The sequence below is a fragment of the Camelus bactrianus genome, chromosome 2, assembly GCF_048773025.1.
Source record: "Camelus bactrianus isolate YW-2024 breed Bactrian camel chromosome 2, ASM4877302v1, whole genome shotgun sequence".
Taxonomy (NCBI): domain Eukaryota; kingdom Metazoa; phylum Chordata; class Mammalia; order Artiodactyla; family Camelidae; genus Camelus; species Camelus bactrianus.
In genome coordinates, this window is record NC_133540.1 from 130,564,986 (window position 1) to 130,591,203 (window position 26,218).

General features: G+C 48.5%; 1 protein-coding gene across 1 annotated transcript in view; it reads left to right on the forward strand.

The window, feature by feature from the left end:
* SLC2A9 (solute carrier family 2 member 9) overlaps window positions 1-22,034 on the forward strand; it is a 177,676-nt gene extending 155,642 nt beyond the window's left edge. Inside the window, 2 exon segments of the mRNA XM_074352921.1 lie at window positions 4,474-4,601; window positions 21,696-22,034. Of these exon segments, the coding sequence (XP_074209022.1) occupies window positions 4,474-4,601; window positions 21,696-22,034 (467 nt within the window).
* Window positions 22,035-26,218: the final 4,184 nt, after the last annotated feature.

Consider the following 26,218-nt stretch of genomic DNA (forward strand, 5'->3'; position numbering starts at 1 on the left):
CTTGTTTCCTTTTTAAGCTTTTTTATATTGCATGCTTCCTTTACTTGTTTAAAATGGGCAAATATTACTTATGATAATCTAAAAAAAAAAATATTTTCACTTTGAAAAGCAAAACAAAAATAAAGGACCTAGACAGAAACTCATTCTGTTCCCATATCAAAACTCACTCTTTGTCATTTTACCCTTGATTTAAAGAAACAGACCAGGAGAGACTCTTAGGAAATCAGGCCACCAATGCCCAGAGGCAAAAGAGAAACAAGTGAATTCCAGGACTTGGAAGAACATTCAAATAAAAGCATGAAGACTGTTAAGTTCCTTTTGCATACTTTTAAGACTGTTAGTGTCTTGGACTTGCTTGCGTCACAATGGATAATTAAGACTCATACTCGGGAGTGACCCAGCCTTGAGTTTGGGTCCCACTAGTGATGTGATTTAAGGAAGTTACTTTACTTTCTTAAGTGTAGGTTCCTTTGTATGCTAAGTGGGAAAAATAATAGTAGAAACTATCACATAGTAGTGATAACTGAATGAAATAGTATGTCAAGTGCTTTTCATAACATCTGCCACATGGTTACCACCACCATCATGAAGCAGCACCATCATCTCTATTATCACCATTACTGCCATCATCTTCATTTCTATATCATCATCATTATTATTATCACTGTCCTTGCTAGCTAGCATCATTATCAACCCCACCACCAGCATCACCATCACCATCATCATCACAATCATCACCATTATCATCACCAGCATCATTATCACCACCACCACCACCACCACCACCACCATCATCATCACCATCATCACTCCTTGCTAAGAGACCTTGGGCATGTAACTCCCCTTCTCTGAGCTTCAGCTAACTCATACAATGGGGAAAAATAATGCAGAGGAGTTTTAAATTGTAATTATAGTAGCTAACATTTAATTATTGAGTATCTTTCAGGTGGAAGACTTAGACTAAGTGCTTACACACAGCAGTTCATGTATCCTCGCAAACATCCCCAGTACTAAGTCCCTGCCATCATACTTCACATGTGAGAGACCTGGATTCCAGAGGAATCTGGCGGGGTCCGGACTTCAACTTGTTCTCACCGACACCGGCACCCAAGCCCCAGCCCACTGTGCCTCACCACCTTCTCTGGTTGTGAGGTTCAAACGAAATGACGGAAGTGAAAGCCCATGATTACAGGGGCCATGCAGGATCCTCGTGGTTGCTTGTGTTTGTCCTGCGGGGGTGGCCTGAAGACCTGACGAAGGAAAGAAAGAAGAGGCCTGATGTAGATGTCCTTTGGACTCCAGGGTGTCTTTATCATTCCTTCACTGATCCTAAAAATCTTTACAGAGCGCTTTGCATGTGTATCCTAAGAGGAGGGTCCATAGCCAATAAATAAATCATGGCCCCAGCCCTGAAGCAACAAAGAAAGTGCAGAGAGGTGGGTTTGTCAGTGTTCTGCTCCATCTCAAGCTGATGCACCGTCATCATGAAGTGTTAACTGAGTTACCCGCAGGTGCTCCCAAAACACACCTAGGGAAGTCAGGGAAGGTGAAACACCAGCTCTCAAGCCTGTTCAGGCTTCAGAAGAGCTGTGAACTGCCCCCTGGGGTATGCTGCAAGGCTCACAGCGCGTTCGCTGCAGGACCAGCTGGGTGTGTGATACAAACTCTTTCGGACAATGCAACATCATGTGCCCTACAGACCCAAGGCTGGTTTCAGCACATTAACTTTCAATATGCAACCGTTGATCTTGTACATTTTGATAGATACCTTTAAGGTAAAGAGAGTCCACTTTTTTGTAGTAAACAGCATATCAAATCTTTTCAAAATCAAACTTAGGGCATTTAATTCAAGTAAATAAATATTATTCGCATGTCTACTGTGTCAGAGATGCCAGGCAATTGGAGATGCTGCCTGCCCCGGAGGGCTCACAGTCTAGTAGAGGGGTCAGGGAATGGTGCATGCATTCTGGGTCAGTTTTGAAGTGCGAAGTCCCAGGCTTGGTGGCAGCGTGCTGGAGTGGTAATTGTGAAAGCTCTGGAGAGACACAGGCTTGAGTTGGTCCAGGCTCTGTGACCTTGGGTTGCCTGGTTGAACTTGATGAGTGTTGTGGTTGTGTGCAGTGCTCACACTGAGCTCCATGGGATGGAGAATCCCAGAATTCAGCCCCTCCCTTCCATCCACCCCCACTGCCACCATCCAAACCCCCTAGGCAACATTGCCTCCTTCCTGTGGTACAGGAGAATGAGGTGTGGGAGGATGGTCAGTCGTGTCCCAGGTCTTTGGTGAGTCCCTGGGATGCATCCCACCAAGTGAGGGTCCTTGGCTTCTTGCGGGAAAGAATTCAAGAGTGAGCTGTAGTTGAGTGAAAGTAGATTTATGCAGAGAAATGCACACTCCATAGACTGAGTATAGACCATCACAGAAGGCCAGAGAGGCCACAAGGTATGTGTGGGGGGAGGGTTCAAAGTAAAAGTACTCTCCATACAGAGTGCAGGCCATCTCCAAAGGCAAAAGAGCTACCGCGAGGGGCGGGGTTGCTAGTTTTGATGGGCGGTAACTTCATATGCTAACAAGTGGGAGGATTATTCCACGTACTTTGGAGAAGGAGCTGGGATTCCCAGGAACTGGACCACTTCCCACTTTTTGACCTTTAATGGTCAGCCTTGCAACTGTCATGGCCCCTGTGGGAGTGCCACTTAGTATGCTAATATGTTACAGTGAGCAGATACTGAAGCTCAAGGTCTACTGGGAGTTGAATCTTCTGCCACCTTGGTGCTAATTGCTGTGTCATTCTTTTCATGGCTGTGCCCTGCCCCTTGCCCTCCTGCCTCACCTGCACTGCCCAATAGCCTCCTGTACCCATCTTTTATCCCTCAGTCCTTTCTCCAGACAGCAGTGATCTCCACAAAGTGCAGCTTAATCACATCTACTTAAAGGCCCACGGGAGTTCTCTTCAACGGCAACCCCTCTCCTTCACCTACAGAGGCTGCTTAATCGGCCCTGCTCACCTTTGCCACCTCACCCCATTCCTCCCTACCCTCCCTCAGGTGTCCAGACAGGCTGGCCTGTGTTCTAGACCTTGACCCAACCCTTTTCGCCTCTCTACCCTCCCATCCCTCCCCCGGCAGGTTCTCCCTCAGATCTTCACAAGCTGCAACTCCTCCTTTAAGCCACATCTCCACCATCATCTCCCCCAGTACTACTAAATAGACCCTCTCCCATTGCTCTGAATGTTTCCTCCAGTGCCTATCACACACTGTGATTATTCATTCCTTCACTCTCATCCTTTAAACAAGGACAAATAAACAAGTCATCTTTTCTCCCCAGCCAGATGAGGGAATGTCATGAGAGCAGGGGCATTGCCGCTGTCCTCCAGGAATGAGGGGCCAGCCCAGCACAGCCAGTAATCACTGAATCTTGATGGAATGAGTGACCCCAGACCAGTGGTTTCCAAACTGAGGTCGGCAAAGGTCCCTAAGGGTTTTCCCCTCTACCATCCATCCTGTCTTGTCCGTGGACCTCCAAGGTCTAGGTCTGATGAGAGTGAGGACTTCTGTTGAGGAAGGGAGGCTGCAAACCAGACCTTCATGGTCATACTGAGCCCCAGGTACAGCGCGTGGGCACAGAGCCCAATCCTGTGTCTCACTGAGCAGGACAGTTGGGAAGGGAGGGGTGCAGACCTCAGGGAATCTAGGCCAGGTATGGTGCCCAGAGGGCATTTGGAAATGGGTGGAAGCAGTTTGGGTTGCCATGGCGAAGAGGGGCACTCCTGGCTTCAGGAGGCAAAGGGTGGAAAACATTCTGCAATTGCACAAGTTCAGTCTCTCAAAATAAAGAATTGTTCCGCCCCATGTCGATGATGTTTCTGCTAACACTCTAATGCTTGGGCACCTCAGGAACGGGGGCCCACCACCCATCCAATCAAGGGGAGATCAGGCAGGGACTTCCCTCTTCTTAAGCAAGGATCAGCAGAAAACCCCTGAGATTTGGAGGTCAGAGTCCCAAGCCTGAGCCCTGGCTCTGCTACTCAGGAGCTGGGTTACCTTGGCTAAGTCAAGTAACCTCTCTGAGCTTCAGTTTTCTCATCCAGGGAATATGGCAGCCAATACCTGCCTGACTCAGTTATTCCAAAGATAAATTATAAGCATTCCTAACACAATATATTCAGTAAATGCCAGTTGCCTTTTAAATCAAATTGCCACATATCGTACTCAGTTTATGGTGGAGCACAGCTTGATACAGAGGGCATTTGGAGAGCCAGGAGGCTCATCTCGTTGGGATGGGCAGGTCAGAGGAAAGGTTTAGGTACTGTTAAGGGTCAAAGGCTGTAACTCCAGCACCCCCTTCTGCAGGCTCGGCTCTCCCAGGCAGAGCCAGCTCTTGCCAGGAGGGGCTCCTCCACCACATGGAGATGGGTGCTGGCAGCCTGACCTCTGCAGGGTGACTAGTCCGTGCCCTGGCTGTGGTTGCAGGTGGCATCCCCTTCATCCTGACCAGTGAGCTCTTCCAGCGATCACAGCGGCCGGCTGCCTTCACCGCGGCAGGAACCACCAGCTGGCTCTCCAGCTTCGCTCTGGGGCTCCTCTTCCCGTTCGTTCAGGTATGACCGACAAGGGGTCTTTTGCTCACGAGATTCCCTCAGAGTGATGGATGATTCAGAAAGCAGAGGCTGGTCCCCTCTCTACGGGAGATTCATACTCTTGGTCTGAGGAAAGGGGAGATGTGCTTTGGTCCAAAGCCTTAATCCTCTCCCTCTCTCCCACACCTTCCGGAAGCTGCCCCTAAATGCTCAGGGAGTAGGTCTGCTGAGGGTCTGCAGGGAAACCTCAGTGATCATCTTAAACCAGCATTTTTGCAACGCGCTGGCCCCAGTGTGAGACAAGTCCGTGTCCTTGTTCCCGTGCACACGGCCACCCTGCCCTGCATGTAGCCTCCAGATTGTCATCCACATCCCCACGGCTTCTGTGGTCATTGTCCCAAGAATGATCACAATCGACAGGGAATCGATAACTCAGGGAACAGACACAGGTTCTTTTTGTGTTAGACTCTATTCATTCACTCGCTCGTTCATTCAACACATATTTATTGAGCCCTTGCCTTGTACCTGGCATGATTTCCTGCAATAGAGATGGAGGAGGGGACAAAAACTTGTGTTCAATGGTCCTGGAGTGAAAAAGGAGGCAGGCAACCAAGGTGGACGTGAGGAGGTCAGAGAAGGCTTCTTGAAGCTGGTGACATCAGAGCGGAGACCTGAGTGAAGGGAGGGAGCAGCCTGGGAATGGAGACATCCAGGCAGAGAAACAGCAAGTGCAAAGGCCCTGAGGCAGGGCCATGCTTGACCTGTGTAAGGAACAGCAAAGAGGCCAGTGTCGCTGGAACAGAAGGAGCAGGGAAGACCAGAGAGGCAGGAAATGAGATCAGAGAGTTCTCCAGGGCCAGGAACACAAAAGATGTTCTGCACAGAGCAAGGGACCCAGCTGCATTCCAGGAGGGAGGGTCAGGCTTCCCTGCTTTAATGCCCACCAGGGCTCCCTGCTGCCCAGAGAGCAGGTGACACCACTGGTGAAGGTGAGAATCTATCAGATGCCTCTGAGAAAGAACCCACCATCCATTCTCGGGGCCTATTTCAACCCTCCCCTGCCTCTCTATTAATAGTCTGTCTGTTAATTAGCTGGCGCTAAGCCCAGCACATTCTGGATTCTCTGCTAGAAGCTGGGCTGAGTCGAGGTCAGCACCCGGCTGCAGACCCACGTGATGGCTACTCCTGCATCCACAGCTAGAAAGCAATTACTCTGCACCAGGCCCCCTGCACGAGGCTTTATGTGTTCATGTCACCCTCATGCAGCCCCCAGCTGGGGTTTCTCAGCCTTTCCATCTTGCAGAGAAGTGAGGCTCAGGGAGCAGACGTGATCAGCCCGAGAGCCTGAGTCACAGTCAAAGCCGGTGGCTCTGCCCCATCACGGCTTCCTCACCAACAGTCTCCATCAGCCTCCCCATCTCCTCAGTCTCAGAGTCAGGGGTTGAGGCACTCTGCAACTTTTAAAACATCCTGACTTAGCTACAGCCATTGCATGTCAGGGGAGGCCAGGAGCCAGGGAGTTAGAGACGCCTCTGCACCCATTTACTCCATCCTCAGGGCCCCTTCGCCTGGCTGCGCTCAGAACATAACAAATTGTCTTTTCAATTGACTTCAAACCTTAAATGGCTTTTTCCAGTTTGGTTCAAAGCCAGCAGAGCCAGGGGTTAGTAAAATATTCATTATTGTGGGGAAAATTCACTTCAAATCGCTTCTCTGTCAACACAGATCTCCCCAACACCCTTACAAATTAAGTGGAGAAATTCTAGAGCCTTCACACAGCCCACAACTAAGTTTTACACATCCTCGACGACGGCCGCTGTCTTCTGAGTGGTTTGGAGGAGGGGGCATGAAAGCTCTCACTGAACTCCCAGACCCAAAGCACCAGCTGGCTTTCCCGCTGCAGCCTGGGAGTTACAGCACTGACATGCCACTAATGCTAGTGTTTACTGAGCGCTTGCCGCGGGCCAGGGAGCGCCTCTTTTTCTGCCTCGACAGATCAGAGACTGGAGCTCAGAAAGATGCTCAGAAAAATGACAGAGTCTGACTTGAACCCTGCTCTCACCCTCACCTGTAAGACAGGGAGATGGACCCCTTGGTTATAAGCAGATGACCCTGTCCTAAAAGTCCATTTGAACTGGGGTTGAGTTGCTAATCATTAAATACATACACATACACACACACACACACACACACACACACACCCTCAGAGAGATCTCCAGCTAAAATCGATCCATCTGGCCTGTATTTCACGTTGTTCGTTTGGCAGATCCTAGCCCACCCGCAGCTTCTCCCAAACAGAAATGCAGGACTGCGTTTACCTTGAGACACTTTCTGAGTCGGGTGAGTCTGGGGCCCAGTTTTATGCTCAGTTCCATAAAGTGCACACCAGTTCAGGGTACTGAGCTGGAGTGCAGGTCAGGGAAAGGGTAGGGGAGAAGCCAGCGACACAACGGGGCATTTCCTAGGTGTCAGGTTACACGTGCAGTCACTCCGCTTCATGGAAGGTCTTACTACCCCCACATACCAGTCAGGATGGGCTGCGATTTGCTGCAGGAAGAAACAGCCCCCAAGTCTCAGTGGTGTCCGACCACCTGGGGTTATGTCACTCGTGCTAGATAATCACTGTGGGGCGGCTAGAGATTCTGTCCCAGAGCTTTCTGACTAGGATGCTGGCTGGCAGGACCCCTTCCTTCCGTAACAGCTGCCCCCGGGGCAGGTGGGGAGAATATGGTAGGTTCCACACCTGCTCATTAAGACCCTGATGCACAAATTCCTGTGAGTGAAATTCACATGGCCACATCCTACCTGAGCGGAAAAGCAAGCTGCCTTCCAAGGGGAAGAGGCAGAAAGTTTGTGCCCTCCCCTGATGAGGACCCTAGCCCGCTTTTCGGAAGAAGGTTGGGTTCAGCAGGCCTGGGAGACCTGCCCGAGGCTAGGGAGCGGAAGCGCACAGTCACGGCCGTGGACTGGCGACTTCCTCTACCCACACGGCTTTTATGGGTTTCACTCTCCTTTCAGGATAACCTGCTTTCTGACGGCCTTGGCAACATGCTGGGGGGCTCACCACATTCATCCCAACTGGCTCGCTTCCCGCCAGGCACTCACCTGGCTGGAGGCCCTGGGGAGCCTGAGAGGTTTCTGGGGCCACCGCTCGTGCTGGGTCACCACTCATGCTGAGTCACCCTGCCATAAGGAGCTGGAGTGTCTGAGGACAGAGTGGGACCAGGACTCAGGACTCTGAGGGTTAGTGTCTCTCCTGCAGGAGCCGCATGCTGAGGCTGTCACCACGTGTAAAAACACATCCATTTGCATTGTCAGGGTGATCTCAGAGATACATCAGTCCCAGGGATGCTGAGAGCCTGGCCTGAGCAGGGGACTGTGGCCCGGGAGGGCTCGGCCTGGGCTAGGAGCTCAGGGCCAGGAGGGGTGCCACCCACCCACAGATCTGAGGTCCCACCAGGCGCAAATGACACACATCTGCGTGCCCATCTTAGAACATCCAGAACAGCTGCTTCCTGTCAGACATGTCAGAGCACAGGTGTCACGGGAAGAAGCCACCAAGATGGACAATCAGAGCCGACACTGATTGAGAATTACTGTGCACCTGCTTCTGGTCCAAGCATTGTACATATTTAATTCATTTACAAATGTAATTCATTTACTCCCGCAACAGCCCTGTGAGGTAGATGCCATTATGGCCCCATTTCACACATGGAGAACCTGATGCACAGAAAGGTTAAGTAATTTACCCAGGGTTGCCCAGCTAATGAGGGGTAGAAGTGGGATTGAAACCCATGCAGCTCCAGGCTGTGCCTTCCTGACCACTACACTATACAGTGTCCCCCCAGGAGTCACAAATCTTGACCAGTGTCTCCTACACGGAGGGTGAGAGGTGCTAATCCAGCCTTGCAAATGAGACAGCAAGGTGAACCCCAGAGGCGCGGCCCTGGGAGTGTACGCCCTTCCTGGGGCCGCTCCAACAAATTAGCACAAAATGTGTGGCTTAATAGAAATCTACTATCTTACAGCTCTGGAAGCCCGAAGGTCCAAAATCAGTCTCCCTGAGCTGAAGCCAAGGTGTTGGCAGGGCCGCATCCCCACCACAGGCTCCAGAGCAGAATCCAGTTTCTTGCCTTTCTCACCTTCTAGGCTGCTTTCTGGAGTGCCTCGGCTCCCGGCCCCTCCCCATCTTCAAAGCCAGCAGTGAAGCATTTTGCTTCAACGATCACGTGGTCTCACCTTCCATGTCACAACTCCCTCAGCCTCCCTTTTATAAGGGCAGTTGTGATGGCAGTTAGGGTCGACCCAAATAACACAGGATAGAATTTCCATCTCAAGATCCAAACCTAATCACATGTGCAAAGTCTCTTTTTGCCGTGTAAGGCAGGCAACATTCACAGGATGTCGGGTCCTGGGATTTGGGGCCATTCCACAGCCGACTACAGGAAGTACGGGTGGGTTTTGGAAGCCTGGCCTGGACACCTGGTCGGAGGCCGCCCAGGAGCCGGGCAGATGTGCTGCTGAGTCCCTGACTACTTCCCCTCTGGTTGAGCACAGGGTGGTCCTGAGACCCCCTGGAGGAGTCATCAGGTGCCAGTTCTGGGGTGGGAGGGCTCCTGGTAGATTCCAAAAGGGCCTGGATGTGCCTGGTAGCAGGAGACAGACTGGACGCTCATACACTAACCACAAACAGTAATTGCATGCCTGGCCTTTGCTTCAGGCATTTGCTATTTCATCAGTGATGTGGGGTCGACCCCACTAGACCTTGTATGCTCTGGTAGGGAGCTCACGCTTGATCCTGTGGGCCAGAGGTTCTCAGCCCTGGAAGCACGTGAGATCCAGAAGGGTGAGTGAAAGAAATAATTAATGCTTGGGACCTGCCACCACCATCACCAAGATTCAGAGCTACTTGGAGCAGCGGGGGAGGGGCAGGGTGGCACTGTTTTAAGTGCTCCAGATGGTTCTAATGCATAGCGGTGGTTGAGACCCTCCAGAGCAGACATTTAGGAAACAGTGAGGATACTACACCATGGGACTAGTGATTGCGTTTGTGTTTCGGGAAGACCCTTCCACCGGCTTGATGGAGGGGACAGGCTGTGGGCAGGGGACCTGGTGGCTGGGATTGTCTGTCACCTGGAAGAGGAATGGTGTTGGGTTGGATAGGGTGCCGGCCAAGGGAGGGATCAGTCAGGAGCGGAGTAGATCCGCTCTGCAGAGCCGGGGGTGGGGGGGGTGGCGGGGGGGGGGCATGCGCGAGGCAGCCCGGGCTGGGCCGACAGCCAAGCTGGTGGCAGTCACCTTGCTGTCAGGGCAGCGCACAACCCCCACCCCTGTCTTCATCACCCGTGTTTACAGTCCAGCGTCAGCCAGTCAGCAGCGCTGCCTTCCCGGTTGAACTCACGGCACAGCTACGTCTGAACTGGTCCACAGGAAGACCCCCACGATCTAAACAAGGCAGTGGGCATCATCAGGAGGGGAAAGGGGGCCTTCTTCCCTCCTTAGCCCTGACCTTTCAGCCTGGCTCGTGCCTCCTCTTTCCCAGGTGCCCAGTTAGTGTTGTGCTAGGTGACTGTCGGTTTGTTCCCAGGAAAGACGTCCATGAATGTGACACTGGCTTCACAGTTCAGAAGTTCGACGGCACAGCGCCTTCAAAAGTAGTCCCGTCTTCCTTCCTGTTTACGGAGAGCACAGTTTATACGTCAGCATCGGTTTAGTAGGTCTGCCCGGTGAACCCTCTGTGGAAGCGAAACCTTTCGAACTTAAAAAGAAGGAACAGGGACTAAACAGATAGAACAGTATAAAATGATTCTAGATGTATTCAGGACCAAAATGTGCACGCAAAACTAAAAACCAAACGGAAGACAAAGTAGGAAGGTATCACCGTGACCCGGGCTGGGGAAGGACAAGACCCCTCAAAGCACAAACAATGGGGAGAGAAAGGGTAGATTCAACTACATCAAAATGGTGGGTTTCTGCCCAACAAGGAACGGCAGGGTCAAGGCTGCGGCAGACGATGGGGCAAGAGAAGCCCTGTGTAGCCTCTAAAACTGATCAGGGAGCAACACCTGCAACAGTGAGGACCTCCTGTGGGTCAACAGTAAAAAGACCTGAGTCCTACAGGGAAGGGGAAGTAGAAAGGGCCGTTCCCAGAACTAGATGCCGAAGTGGTAACATGCGAGGGAAGAGAGGCCTTGAACTTGTTTAAATCAGACAGACAGACTACACCGAGAACATGCCTCTGTGTACTTGCCCAGTTGTCAAATTAGAAATGTGGAGAATACCAGGTGTTGACAAAGACCTAGGGAAATGGGAGCCCTCAAGCACAGATCGAACAATCTGTTACTAGTTATTCAAAATTAAGCATCCGTATTCCCAATGACCCCAGACTCCACCCCTAGTTACATATCCCAGAGATTTTCACGTAGGTCCGTAGGATAGACTGTATAGGAATATTAACTACAGCCTTGTTTGTGGCAATGAGGGGTTAAAGGTAACCTGAGTTGCCATCCCTTGGGGAAAGTATAAATAAAGCATAGGAGAAACACACTACCAAATAGTTACGCTGCCGTGAAAAGCAGTGAACCCGATCTTGACCCGCAAGTGCACAGATCCGACCCCAGTGCTGAGAGCAGAGCAGGGGAGTCTGAAGCCCGATACCATGTGTGTCGTTTATGTAAATTTAAAACACACATATAATGCAGGCGACTTAAAGACGCTGCAAGGGCACACACAGCCGGTGGGAAATGTTTGCCTTTAGAGAAACGTACAGTGTATTCTGTAAGTGTTTAGATTCCTGTGAACGCTGAGGGTCATGGCGATTTTGATCTCACAACAATAGTTCTTGGCACTTATTTAATAGCCTTTTCATTTCTCTTTAGGCCATGCAACATCTAATTATTAAATAATTGCCACATTGAAGATAGTAGGGAAAGTGAAATAAAGCTAAAATGAAGTAAATACTGTGCTCAGAATAAAGACAGTAAAAGTACTTCACCTGGCATTTGTTTAACCCAAATTAATTATAGTAAAGAAGAGTTATTATTTTTAAAACACACATATATAAAGCAACAATACAGATTTTCAGGAAGAAAATGACAGAAAGTTGACTGGTAAAAAGATAGATGGATGATGATGGTGATGACGGATGGATGGATGGATAGATAGATAATAGATAGACAGACAGATAGAAAGAACTGGTTGATTTCAAGAACATCCATCAAACACTTGCACATGAGTTTGTCTAGGGTTGAGGGAAGCGCATGGAAGGGCAAAAGGAATGAGCACAGAGACTGAGGGGAAAAAGAGGAAAAACAAATCAATATAAATAAGAGAGGAATGGTACCCAGTCCAGTAATGATAGAAAGTCAAGAAACGGGGAGTGTGATTGACTCACCTTGCTGTGTCCTCCTCCTCCTCCTCCTCTTCCTTTTTCCCTGTGAAGTTTCCTGGGAGAATTCCGAGGGAAGTCTAGTTATAAATGGCTCAGGATCTCTTGTAGCAACTAAGAAAATACAAAGAAAAGCAAGTGAAAGCACCTGTGTCACGGGTTACTGATGCTGCTTCCTTCCTTTCTGCCAAATGTATGTAATTTCTTATATTTATAAAAAATTGAAATTGATTTTTGTTTTCTTTTGTTTTTGGCTTTTCTCATCCGGCATGATTTTATGAGCCTTTCCTTATGCCCGTGGGCATTTTTTTATGGCAACTTCCCTCTGGAAGCAGAGTTCCTGGGGCATCTCCTGGGTCTCTGGGTTTTCAGGGATTGTTCAGGACATGCTGGAGGTCTGCTGCTGACTAGAGTTGAATGGCCCTGCTGGACGCGCTGATAGAGACACCGGTCAAGTGGCCACGTTTAGATTTGGGGAAATTTCGGCCTCCTGATCAAGCTGGGGAGGACAATGTTGGTTAAATGTCCTTTCTGGACGGGAACTTGCCAAGGCAGAGGGCCAGGCTCCAGGGGCCACTGCTGGAAATGATGAAGGCATTGGGGACACATAGGACTTACAAGTTCTGAGTCACATCCCTCCCCTTGCCCAGACCCTCCGGTGGGATCAGCTCTGCTTGCTGTAGACTCTGTAAACGAACCATCCCCATTCCACAGCCCTTCTCAAAGCCATCTCAGCCACAAGCGAGAGCCACTGTGTTCCTTTCCCACGGCTACCATAACCAAGTGTCACAGGCTAGGGGGCTTAAACAGCAGAAATCTGCTGCCTCACAATTCTGGAGGCTGAAAGTCCAGGACGGAGGCCTTGGCAATGTTGGTTTCTTCTGAGGCCTCTCTCCTCGGCGTGCAGACGGCCGTCTTCTCCCTGTGTCCTCGCGTGTTCTTCCATCTGTGTGCGTCTGCTCCTAATCTCCTCTTCTTGTGAGAAAACAAGTCACCTGGATTAGGGCCCACCCATATGACCTCGTTTTACCTTATCACCTCTTTAGAGACCCCACCTCCAAATACAGTCCATCTGAGATACTGGGGGTTAGGATTTCAGCATGAAGCTTGAGGGGACACAAGTCCGCCCACAGTAGCCACCAAGCACTGCTGTTCAAGCATTTTGGTCCTTTCACTTATTACAAAATGTGTCAGGGGCAAATGTCTCCCAACCCCCAACAGAGGCCTGCAAGGAGCCTGAACTTCTTCAGAAAGAAGAAATATCTGTGCCAGCATGACTCTGGACAAAGGCATGAATCCAATCTGTATTGTAGCCCGTCCATTAGCAAAGGGGCCCTGGGCTGCCTCTCTAAGCCTCAGTTTTCTCAGTTTTCTCATCTGTTGGAGGATAAATACCCCAGCTCCCTGCTCCTCATATGTATTGAGAAGGCTGTTTCCTGCCATGTGATTTCAGGGTCACCTGGAGAGAGGAGACAGGGCAGAAAGGGCAATCGTGGTGAATGCCAGAAACCTGCCCCACCCATCACTAGCTGAGCCATATGGGACAAACAGCCTCTCAAGGCTTGCCTCTCCCCTCCCTGCTCCTTCTCTTCCACCCACCCTGCCCTCTTCCCGCAAGATGCTCTAGATGGGCTGGGCTGGGCTGGGCTGTCTTGACCCCTGGGAAGATTAATATCACTCTCTGGAGAAACAGCCATAGCCTGTCTTCTCCTCTAGGCCTTCGCTGTGGTCAGCATCATTGGGTCCCTTGGGACACTGGTTATAAAAGCCTACAGATTACTCGGACTTTTCTGTAAACATCAATATTTTCTGGTTTGGAGAAAAGTGCATGCAAATGTGTGCCTGCTTGATTCCACTGGAGTTACAAAATTCCACCTGAGTTCAATAAAATCTGGAAGGGAGAAAATGATGCTCTTCAACTTGAAAAATAGGGTCTTATCCCAAATACCTATGCAAAGTGAGGGGGAAAACTGACACAGATCTGGGAAAATGGGAGCTAAAATCAAGGAAAAGTGCCCCCAGCCTCTCTGGATGGGCCAAGTGGTCCTCCAAGGAAGACAGTCTTCTACCCACTCAGTCCCTGCAGGTACCAGCATTGTGCCAGAGGCAGGGAGGGCAGTGAACAGTGGGGCACAACCTGCCCCAACATTTTATAAAGAACAGATATGACTCTCGTGGGACAAGTGTAGTTTGTGTTTCACGGGATGAGGTAAAACGGGGTGGGGGGGTCACTTAACTGGACTGATCAGTGCAGGGACCTTTCAAGCTGAGATTGAAGAAGCACCTGCTTGGGGTAGGGGAGGGAGGCGATGCCTGGCAAGGGGATGGAAGATGCTGGCAGAAGCCCTGAGCAGGCATAGAGCAGGCTTCCGAGGGAAGGAGAGGATTTCAGGTCCTTCTGAGGGAGGACAGGAAGCTGGGGCCAAATCCCTCAAGGCATTGAGGCACTTAGGGACTTGGGGCTTATCCGAAGGACGGTGGAAGCCACTGCAAGATTTTAAGACATGATCCGTTTTGTGCTTCTAAGAGACTTTTCTTTATCTGCCTGGTGGGAACTAGATTCAGGGCAGAGGAAGGAAAAATGGAAGCTAAGGTGATAGAAGCCAGCACAGCGGTTAACTCTGTGTGTGCTGGGGGCGGGATGAGGGACATTGACTAGAAAATGGCACAAGGAACTTTCTGGAGTGGTGGAAATGTTCCACATCTTAGTAGAGGTATTGGTTACGCAGGGGTATACTTTCCTCTGAATGCACTGAACTCTACACTAGAGTTCTTTGCAAGTTATTATATGCATACTATATATTGGTAAAAATTAGTATTTTTTAAAAAAAGATGTTTCAGGGTAAAGTCATCAGGACTTAGCAGCAAAGACAGAGAGGGAAGGAGTCGTCAAAGGTGATATCAGGTGTCGGTCTCGGGCAGGAGGGAGGACGGCAGGGCCATTTCTGCAGGCAGCTGGAGGAAGAGCAGGCTTGCAGGGAGGGAGGGAGGCTGCGAGGGGGAGACGTCGGCAGGGCTGTTAATGTGGCTTCCAGCAGGGCGTGTGGAGCTGAAACGCCATCCATCAGGCAGCCCCAGGGCCGTGCCTACCTCAGAGGTTCCTGGGCAACTCCAACGAGACCTTCAGTGCACATGGGACAGCAACTTGGGAGCCACAACACACACCAGAGATGCACGTCATCACTGAGGTCCCCGCCCCCTTCCAGCATCCCGAGAAGCGTCCTGATGTTTCCGGTCCGCTCTGCTCACAAAGCAGAACAGCCTGGCCTTTTAAAGCTCTTCGCAGAATTGGAGTCACAAGTGTAAGGCACCTGGCTTCCCATCAATTCTTAAATGGCGGTCTGTGCGCTGACGCATCCAGGAGCTCAGTGTGAATCACCAACCGGCCAGCGTTCCAGCTCCGGGAGCGGGAGCAGGGCGGACACTGAGCAGAAGAATTATATTTTCGTCACATCATGAAAATCTAACTTGGAAGCTTTTTTGTACTTTCCTGCATCTCCATAAAAGTCCTCTCATTTCGTTAATTTATCAACTCGTTCAACAATACTAAGAAAACGCTTACACTGAGCCAAGCGCTATCTCAGGTTGGGGGTCCTGTGGAGAGCAGGTGACATGGATTCTGCCATCATGGAACTTACAACCCAAGCTTGGACACGAGGTGACAATTCAGGGAGAGAGGGAACAGCAAGCGCAGAGGCTCGGAGCCCGCAGAGGCACGGTGGGAGGCGGGAGCGACCCAGAGCCAACGTGGGGGAAGCACCGAGAGAGGGAGGCGGAGGGGACACCGCACGCCTCTTCGGGGCAGGCCGAGGAGGCTGGTCTTCATCCCAGAGCAGGGGCACGGAAGTGGTTTCAGTAGGGACTCACGTGACCAAGGTATTTTTCTGAAAGTCTCCTCGGGCTTTGCTGTGCAGAACAGACTGGGGAGGGAACACAGACGGAGGACACCAGTCAAGAAGGCGAGAAGCTATGGCTCCTTGGGTGAGGCAGGGCTGATAAGCTCCAGCCCACCCCTTTTTTCGGTAAATAAAGTTTTATCGGGATGCAGCCAAGCGCGTCCCTGTGTGTTTCATCGTCTCCCATTGCCTTCCCGCAAAAGCAGAGCTGAGAGGTCCTGACAGAGACCCAATGTCACTTTACAGGCAAATGTTGCCAGTCCCTGGGCTAGACTTCCAGAGTGGAGCTGCCAAGGTGGGGTGGCTAGACTGGGGGGCTATTTAAGGAAGGCAATACAGCATGATTTAGTGGGAGGACCTCACATGGCTGCCCAGGGGACAGGAAGCATCATGAATGACTTTCAGGTCTCCAGCTGGTGTTGTCCAACCTCAGGCACCCTCATCCTCATTGTGCCGGGCCCCACGGGGAGGGAGGAGGGCTGCCATTCACATCACACTAGAGTCCAGGCGCTGTCCTCAACACGCTGTGATTAACTCAATTTGGCAAACAGTCTACACCAGATGCTGTGGTGAGTTCTTGGGACCCAGAGAGGGGTGACTTGTGTCCCGTCCTCAGAGAGATGACAGCAGGGATGCCACCGACTCGCTAACAGCGGGACATGCTCAGTAGAGGTCTGTGCGTGTAAAAGTCTCTCAGAGGAGACACGCTTGGACCTAGTGTGAAAGACGCAGGGACGGCTTCTAAGTAAAGTTTGGAAGAGAATCTCTGGTCTGTTCTGGGGAATGTAGTCACTATTGCAGGAATTATTCATTCTAACTCTTTTTTTTTCCTTTCTAACAGTTGTTGCTTTTGATAAATATAACCCAGAGTTACACGGGGTTCTAACTGTGTTACCTCTAGAGCACGTGGCTTTGTGACCAGATTTCTAGGCAGTGCCCGTGCCCCTCCTCCACCCCGACAAGGCTGATGTGCGAAGGGACCCGGGACTACTCTGTCAGGGCTCGCAGCTCCCTTCCCAGCTCTGTACTTCGCATCTAAAGCTTTCCTTTGTTCAGGGAAGCTGGCAGCTTCAAAGAGCTGCTGTGTTTTCACAAAATTCTGATAAACTGGAGCAGAAGAAAGGTGAGATTTCTCTTTAATATCAGGATCTTTTCCTAAAAGTGGCCCTTTGCCATAATTGCTTTATTTTTTTTAGCATAATTTGGTGGTATAGCATACTCTCAAAAGAAAAATTGTTTCTCCATTTTAAAGACTATGGAACATTTTCATGATCGTTTGTAATAGCACAAAAGATGTGTTAGAGAAAGGATGTAACTGCAGCTCATAGCGTTTATGTGGGTTGGAGAAGGGAGTTTCCCCGGATGACAGGACCAAGCACCTACACAAGGGTCTCCTGTCGCTACTACTTCTGTTCCCTTTGGGGCTTCCAGGAGATCACCAGGACCTCAGGGCCAGCTACCTGTCCCTGCCTCCAGACTGGTCCTCAGCTGAGCCACCTGGCAGGCTGAGTCCCGTGTCCTGGGAGAATTTTTTTTTTTCTTTTTTTTACCAAATTCTTGTATCTAACTCTAGCTATAGAATTTTCTTTTGGTTAAGTTCCTTTTGAAACTTGTTCACCGTGAGTGAATTACCGCTTGGGTTTGGGTTCTTTCACTCATACTATTATATGTATATATATTTCTATAGAAAGTGTACATAATAAATCAATTTCTCTGTAAGTATATAATATACAGAGTATATATTTTTAATTATAATTATGAAACACGTCATACTCAAAGGAGGATGAAATGCATCACCTAGACAAAGAGAGTAATTTGATTACTGTTATTATAGAATTATAATATGGAAAAAGTAGCATTATACGGAAAAGTAGCAGGGAAAAATCAGCGCACTCAGCCAGCGTAAGCCATGTCAATGCCCTGGATGCCTCTCCCTGGTCCCTGGCTGGGATTTTGCACTCATCATGCTTTTGTTTTTTTCTTTTTTTATGGTTTGACCCCCGTATGAAAGTGTCCCCTAAAAATCTAGTGTTGTGCTTTGCCTGATTTTTGTGTTTATATAAAGAGAACCGCCATCCTGGAGGTGCTTGCTGTGCCTCATTCTTATACGCAGCGTGTCTTCAGGTGCCATCCATGTCACATGCCCGACCACAGGCCACCGTCTTTTACTGCTCTATAGAATCCTTTGTATGAATGCATCCTAATTATTAGCCCCTTCCCTTTCCCCAGAGCATCAGAGCCGTCTCCCGTTTGCTCGCTCTGTGAGCAGTATTGCTCTGAATTTCCAGGTACGGCGCACCAGTGTTCTGTGCTGATGGGAACGCTGGCTGCCCGCTAACGCAATGCGGGAGCCCCCGCCAGCCACGTGACCGCTGAGCACCTGAATGTGGCTGGGGTGGCCAAAGCGCTGGGCTTTTCGTTAATTTAAATTCAAATAGTGCCTCTCCAGAACAGACGCACCCTGCGTGTCACTGCTGGGTCGCAGGACACGCGCAACTCGCCTTGACGCGGTAAAGCCCAGTCGTGCTCCAAGGTCGGCACGGCCGTTTCCAGGATGAAAGTTTCTGTTGCTCCTCAACACTTGGCATTGGCGTTGTCGGACTTTTCCAACTTTTACCGACCTGGTAGTGCGGGATGATATAAAATTATGGTTTTATCTCGTATTATCCTGAATCACTAAGGACAGTGAGCACCTTTTCACAGGCTTAGTTGCCATTTGTATTTCCTCTTCTGTGAAACACCTGTTCACGCATTCTGTCCTTTTCCCTGTTACGTCACCTTTTTCTGATTGACTCATAAGAGTTGGGTTTTTAAAAGCTGGGACACAAATTCTCTGTTCGCTGTGTATGATACCTCCTGCCCGTCTGTGGCTCCTGCACCCTGTGGTGCTTTCAGATGAACAGATGCTCTTAATTTTAAAGTAGCCAGAGGTTGGTTTGTTTGCCTTAATTTATGAACTAAGCCTCATGAATGTGACAGTGTTTTACAGAAAACCTCTGATATGATTGTGTCTATTTTATTCGTGGGGAGAGTGAGGCCCCGACGGGTTGGGCGCACTTGCCAGCGTCACGTAACGAGCTGGGTGTTTGGTGGAGTCAGATCTGGAACCGAGCCCTGTTGCTTCTCGGGCAGGGTCCCTCCTGCTACAGACGCCTGAAATCTCTTTGCTCGGGGGACACTGGACGGACCTTCCCACGCCAACCATACTCGGGAGGGACTGAAAAACTTCTCAGGAGCAGCCAGCTGGGCAGAAAGTCAATTTCTGAGTTGTTTTGAAGTAAAAGAGGAAAGAGGGAAAAAGTGACACATACATCCTCCACGCCAGGTGCTTCACCAGACCAACTGCACTGAATGAATTTGCCCAAAAGGGGCAGGTACAGAAGCGAGACAGTGGCCTCCAGATCAGGCCAGCCGGGATCAGACCCAGATGCAGCCCTTACCAACTGGGTAACTGCAGGCAAGTCACTCGCCCTCTCTTTTTTTTTTTTAAACATTTTTTTTTTTTATTGAGTTATAGTCATTCTACAATGTTGTGTCAAATTCCAGTATAGAGCACAATTTTTCAGTTATACGTGAACATACATACATTCATTGCCACATTCTCTTTTGCTGTGAGCCACCACAAGATCCTGTACATATTTCCCTGTGCTACACAGTACCATCTTGTTTAGTCACTCACCCTCTCTGATCTCCATTTTCTCACCTGTAAGAGAAGGTTAAGAAGATCGACTTCACAAGTGAGTTGGTGAATCACTGTAGGATCCTAGTAGCATTTTATTCCCCCTGCACATACACACACACACACACACACACACACACACACACACACACACACGACAGTGAGAGTCATGATAAATAATGGAGAAGGTGCGAGCTGCTAGTCAGGCCCTACGTGGCCCTGGACGTGTTACAAAACCTCTCGAATCCTCAATTTCATCTTTTGTCAAAGGGAAGGACAAATGGCTGCATCACAGTGTGGGCTGTGGGCATCAGACTAGACAATGTCTGTGATGTTGCTGGCACCCAGGAGGGGCTTAATAAGTGCATTTCTCTGCCCAGATTAAATGCAATCACATACTTGCAGGAGTGACAGGTTGCCACATGATGGCTGGCATGGAATTATTTGGGGCAGATGCCGACGAAGGTCCTTCTGCTGCCAGGACAGGGTGAACTCCAGCTCCCAGGTTTCTGGTCCTTCCATCCATGCAATGCTCTATGCACTGCTCAGGGGGGCGGTGAGGGGGACCCTATTGGTCCCTCCTTACAGTTGAGGAAACCAAAGCACAGGGAGGTCGCACTGCTCATGCAGGCTCCCACGTGGCGGGCGGGACGGGGCGAGCCCAGGCAGCCCTTCTCCAGCGCTGGCCCATACCTTCTGTTGGAACCTCTGGGCTTGGCAGGCCCTGAGGCTTCTTTTTCCTGTTGACCCTTTAGCCAGGTCTCTCCTGTCTTCTCCCCGGTCCTTGCTTTCTAAGCTGTGAGCACAGCTCTCTCTTCTCTGTTCTGCTCGTGGAATCTGCGTGGGCAAGTGGAAGGCACACGCCCTCAGAGACAAGCCTCCCTGGTGTGGAATGTTTGCTACCTCCACAGCCGCCCTCTGACCTTAACAGGAAATAGCTCTTTTAATCCTTACAACAGCCAGTGAGTACCATTATTACCCGCATTTCACAGCTGTGAAAACTGAGGCACGGATAGCCTCAGATTCAGTAAATGGTGGATCTGGGATGTGATCTAGAGATCCAGTTTTTAAGCACTGGCTATGCTTTAAAGATAAATGTTTGTCAAATCAAAGAACAGCCTGCAATTGACTAAAATCAAGATATTGCTTCTTGTGAAGTATCATTCGTAGACAATGTCACCTTATCTGTCAATCTGTAGACATTTGTTGAATGAAAAAGTCATGGCTCTGACAACTGGAACCTATAAAGCCTTTTTTAAATATTTGATTTATTTATTATTGTATTATTTAATTATTGTGTGTGGGGGGAGATAATTAGGTTTATTTATTTTTAGAGGAGGGACTGGGGATTGAACCCAGGACCTCCTGCATGCAAAGCACGTGCTCTACCATTGAGCTGTCCACTCCCCCCTGGAATATATAAAGCCTCTCATCTAACAAATATTTATTAGGAAATTACTGTGAGCCAGGCACTGTGCAGGCACAGGAGCTGCAGAGATGACCGAGTCACTGAGAAGCTCAAGGTCAAGTGCTGTCATCAGGGTCACTCTAGTCCAAGCACTAGGGGTGCTATAATCAAGACACATAAAATAGAGTGATTGCATTCAACTGTTCTCCTTTTTCTAGTCTCTCTTATTTGTAGGAAGCTGTATCAGAGCATCAGTGAGTTACACATTTTGCATATTAGAAAAGATGGTGTTAGCTTGACCTCGTCTCCGTATTTTTCTTACTAACTTGGGAATTACACTTCCCTTTTGACAACACACTTTTCTCATGCATCTCTTGGGGAGTAGGGGAAGGAGAATGTGGCTAATGGTAAATATGAACTTAGACAACATTTAGTAAGTATCACGTTTTGCTTTTGTGACGGTTAATTTCTACATGCCTAGTTTTCAAAATAAATAAAGACTGCCTGCCGTTTCTTCATCTCTACCAGGGTTTGAAGCTGATTTATTCGTGCCTCGTGTGAGAACATCTCCTGTAGACTCTTATAAAACACATTTGCCTGTAGAGCCAGCCTCACTCATGCTGTGTTTTATCCAGGAGTATTGGTATATGAACAGGAAACTATTTTTAAAAATCTGCTCAGAGAGGTACTCACAGCCAGCTTGGCAGCTGTCTTCCTCATGCTTTTTATCCCTGCCTGTCCACAGAAGAGTCTGCACACCTACTGTTTCGTGGTCTTTGCTGCAATCTGCTTCATAGGTGCTGTTTGTTTATATTTTGTCCTGCCTGAGACCAAAAACAGAACCCATGCAGAAATCAGCCAGGCATTTGCCAAAAGGAACAAGACGTGCCAACCAGAGGAGAAAACGGATTCAGCTATAACTGATGATAAAATGAACAGAAAGCCCGAACCAGACTCCTCCTCCACGCTGGAGAATTGTGTCCAAAGCAGGCCTGTCTGAATGGATACTCCCACCATTTTAGGAAGCCAGAGATCCCCCTGCAAGTTCAACATTATCAAATATTTAAAAATAAACCTTTGCTAATCTAACATCACAACCATTGGGGATTTATTCACAGCTAGAAAGAATCACCCTATGTTTCAATGGACCCCTCATTCTTCTTTAGAGATCCATGGCCTGCCTTCTTCATGACTTAGCCCATGGTTTCAAAATGAAATTGGGGGAATAGCATTTGAATGCTTTCTCAAAAGACAGCCGTCTGGTCTGACAGAGGACTCAACGGACTGGGAATCACAGACTGAGGTTCTAGTCCCAGCTCTGGCCTAAGGGACCAGTGGGATGTCTCATGGAAGAGAAAGACACCCACGATCCCTGTGAACTGAATTATGACCCAGGGCTGGAGAAATAATAAACCCCTGAGAAAAGATAATGAAGTTGTATTGATGGCCTTGCCCGCGGAAAGCAAACTGCTTCTGGTGGTCCTTACTAACAGGTATTGATCAACAGCGTTTTCCAGATCAGTAACTGCATACAAGTTACCAGGGGATGTGTTCAATTGCTCAAGCAATGAATCCACATCTGGTACAGCAGCTGCAATTGGAGTCACCCAATAATCCACCGTTATTCTCCAAGATCCATCTGTCTTCTGCACAGACCAGATAAGGAGCTTGAGTGGGAATGTGGTGGGAATCACCACCCCTGCACCTTTCAAGTCCTTCTTGGTGGCATTAATATCTGCAGGAATTTGGTAATCCTCCAGGAATTTGGTATTGCTTTTGGTTTACTGTTTCCCCAGGTAGAGGCAGTTCTAATGGCTTCCTCTTCCCACAACAATCGTCTTCACTTCACAGGTTATGGAATCAATTTGGGGATTCTGTTGGTTTTTAACCCATCCCAATTGTGCACTCAGAGCTTGGAAAATAACCACAGGATGGGTTAGGAGACCCACCAGGCCCATTTGTGAGATGGATCTGAGCTAAAACTCCATTGATCTCCTGAGGTCCGTAAGCTCCCACTCTGACTAGTGGACCACAGTGATGTTTTGGGTCGTCTCAAATTAGCATCAGTTTGGAGCCAGTGTAGTAATTCCCAAACTCTGATTGTTCTCTTTTCCAATGCACAGTCACCTTGGTAAAGGTTGTAGGTCACTTTGGGGAAGGCTAGAAGAAAGATTAACAGGATAAATTTTGATTAGGGTCTCGGGGTTCTTCCTCAAGGGGAACCAGCCTCCCCTTCATTCGAGGAATTCTGGGACTTCAGCAAGGGGCTGTGACTGTTTTTATCATTCAAGTCAGACTTTTGTTCACTTGGCCTAGAACTTTTCTGCTTACACAGATCAAGTAAGAATTTTCCAGGCTTCCTATATATTTCATGTGTATAAACACTGTGATCAGCTAGCCAATGCCCAAATGTCTGTGCTAGTCAGACTATTCTGATTGTTGCTTTGCCTCTGTTGCCCATCATGGTGACCCAGCCCACCTCGACTTTGGCAACTGAGTGCCACCACTTGGCCCCTGACACCCTAGGATCCAATTATTTCCTTTGCATTTAGGTTTCCCAATTCTGTGATTGCAGTTTCCACTGTAGGGTCTTGTCTACAGAGAACAATCATTGAGCTCCTCAAACGCACTAGGCCCCCCTCCCCAAGTTTATTTTTCAAAGTATTGGTCAAGGTCTGTCTTCTAGACCCTCCCAGTGTGGGAGAGCAGGTCTCAAATAGAAAACCCACTCCAACACGCCAGTGTCCCTAAGCTTTGAATCCCTTCATATACATTAAATTAAAGAAAGGCCAGCATTTCTCTTTTTCCCACCATGGGCCACATTTTCATGTCCATGTTTTAGCCAACCAACCAGATTAACTGTTCGAGCCCTTTCTAACTACAACATTAAGTGCAGGATCTCTGCTTAGTGAGCCCACATCAGTTAGTTCAGCCTGATCCAACTTTATGGTCCTCCCACATTTATCCCACAGCCTTAATATCCATTCCCACACATGGTCCCCACACTTATGTCTGCATAAATTAGAAAATGCAAGCTGTTCTTTAGAGCATAGCACACCTCCATGAGCCACACTTGTAGCTCTCTTTTAGGGGCCTGCGGGGACTCGAATCTAGAAGAGGAGTGGTAGGGGTGGGTCCTGAGGAGAAGCAGCATTGTCTTGCTCAGGAGAGGCCGTTACAGTTTCTCAGGCAGTGCAGGGTTAATTTCCTCAGACAGAAATGCAAAGGCCAATACCACTGTAGATGGAGAGGCTGTTACCATTAGGGGTGGGGAGGCCACTTCTACTTGAGGTAGGAAGGTCAATTCTGCTGGGGGTAGGGCGACCTCTTCCACAGGCACAGAAGACTCAGAATTTAGGGGCTTGATGGCCCCAGATTTATCAAGGTCTTCCCATGCGTTCCCCATCCCAACTTACAGGATCACAATCATTGCCTTTATTTAACAGTGAGGTTTGGAGTTCAATGTGCGTTATAATCCAGCTGGTCACAGGATGAGATTCTGTGTTTTATTTTCAACAGTCTCAGTCCACCAGCTACAGGAGGTAAAGGTTTCTTTCAAGGCACACATACATTACATCAAAAAAAAAAAAAAAAACAGAATATACATTCTTTTCAAGGGCACATGGAACATTCTCTAAGATAGACCACATACTTGGACACAAAAGAAGCCTCAACAAATTTAAGAGGATAGAAATTATTTCAGGCATCTTTTTATGACCACAATGACATGAAACTAGAAATCAACCACGTGAAGAGAAATGAGACCAAAAAAAAAAAAGATTGCATGGAGACTAAATATGCTACTGAAAAACCAGGGCACACACAGAAGGTTTTAGGTCATTTATGTAGTGCTAGAGCTGGGAATTCAAGTCCCTAAACTCATCCTTTTCTTTCATGCCAGCCAATCTCATCATACTGGTTTTTTAAAAATGTTCAAAGGTATATACACAGTCACCAACTCTTTGCTTCTTATAAGTGGTTGACCAGGAGAATCCAGATCATGCCATGGATGACCAGTGCTCTCTTTACTACTGGAGATAGAGTCTTCAGCATCTTTAAATCTAATCAAATTAGACAGCCAATTCCAGAAACACCAGAACCAATTCAGAAAACTCACCCTTAAAATGCTGTTTCTCTAGAACCACTCAAAATCTATGCTCATCAGGGTTCCCTGGAGGAGCAGAACCAATGGTATAAATATAGAGATTTATATTATGAGGAATTGGCTCACATGCTTATGGAGGCTGAGAAACCCCACAAACTGCTCTCTCAAGATAGAGACCCAAGAAAGCTGGTGTTTTAATTCCAGCCCAAGTCCGAAGAGCTGTGAACCAGGAATAACAATGGTGTAAGTTTCAGTCTGAGGGCAGAAGAAGACCTATGTCTCAACTTAATCAGTCAGGTTGAGTGAATTCTCACCTCTTCTGTCCTTTTGTTCCATTCAGGCCTTCAGCAGGCTGAATGATGCCCATCCACATGAGGAGGGCAATCTGCTTTACAGCCTCCCAGTTCAGATGCTAATCTCATCCAGAAATAACATTTAAGCGAATATCTGGGCACCCATGACCAATAATTCTTAACACATGAAATTAACTATCACAGATAGTGAGTTCTTCACTACTCAAAGTCACAACCAAAGGTTGGGTGATTACTTGTTTTGACTGTTGTTAAAAAATTTTTAAGTGTCAATTTGGAAAGAAGTTCTTCCAACTCTTATATGCTAGCATTGTTTGGGTGGAAACACTTGCAGCCTGCTGTTATACTGCATGCCTTGTGCTTTGGGTGTTTGCCTGCATTTGCCTCGAGAGTGAAACAAATTCAAAGTGCTCATCAGTAAATGATAGTGCACTTGAATTAGCTTCAGTGTATTTGAAATTTGTATGTCACAGTAGCAGGAGTGGGGCCAGAGAAGAAAGGCTCTGGACCTAGCAACCGCACTGGAACCCCATATCAGCCATAACCCCTTCAGTCTTTCTGATCATGCTTGATAAAGGCTGCCTTAGCCAAAACTGGAGTTCTGATTTTCCTTTTCTACAGAATATTCTTTCATCACTGGGCCTCTCCTTCGGTTGATTGCCAACTCAATGCACCATACCATCCAGCTGTGGTTTGGCTGAAAATTTTGGATCGTGTTGCCATATGGGAAGAAAATGATATGAGGGTACAAAAAGTACCTGAGACCAAAAAAAAAAAAAAAAGCCCAATAAAGCATAAAAAGAAATATTAGCTTTGGGTGCTTCCTTTCATTTGTAGACTTGAGTATTTAGT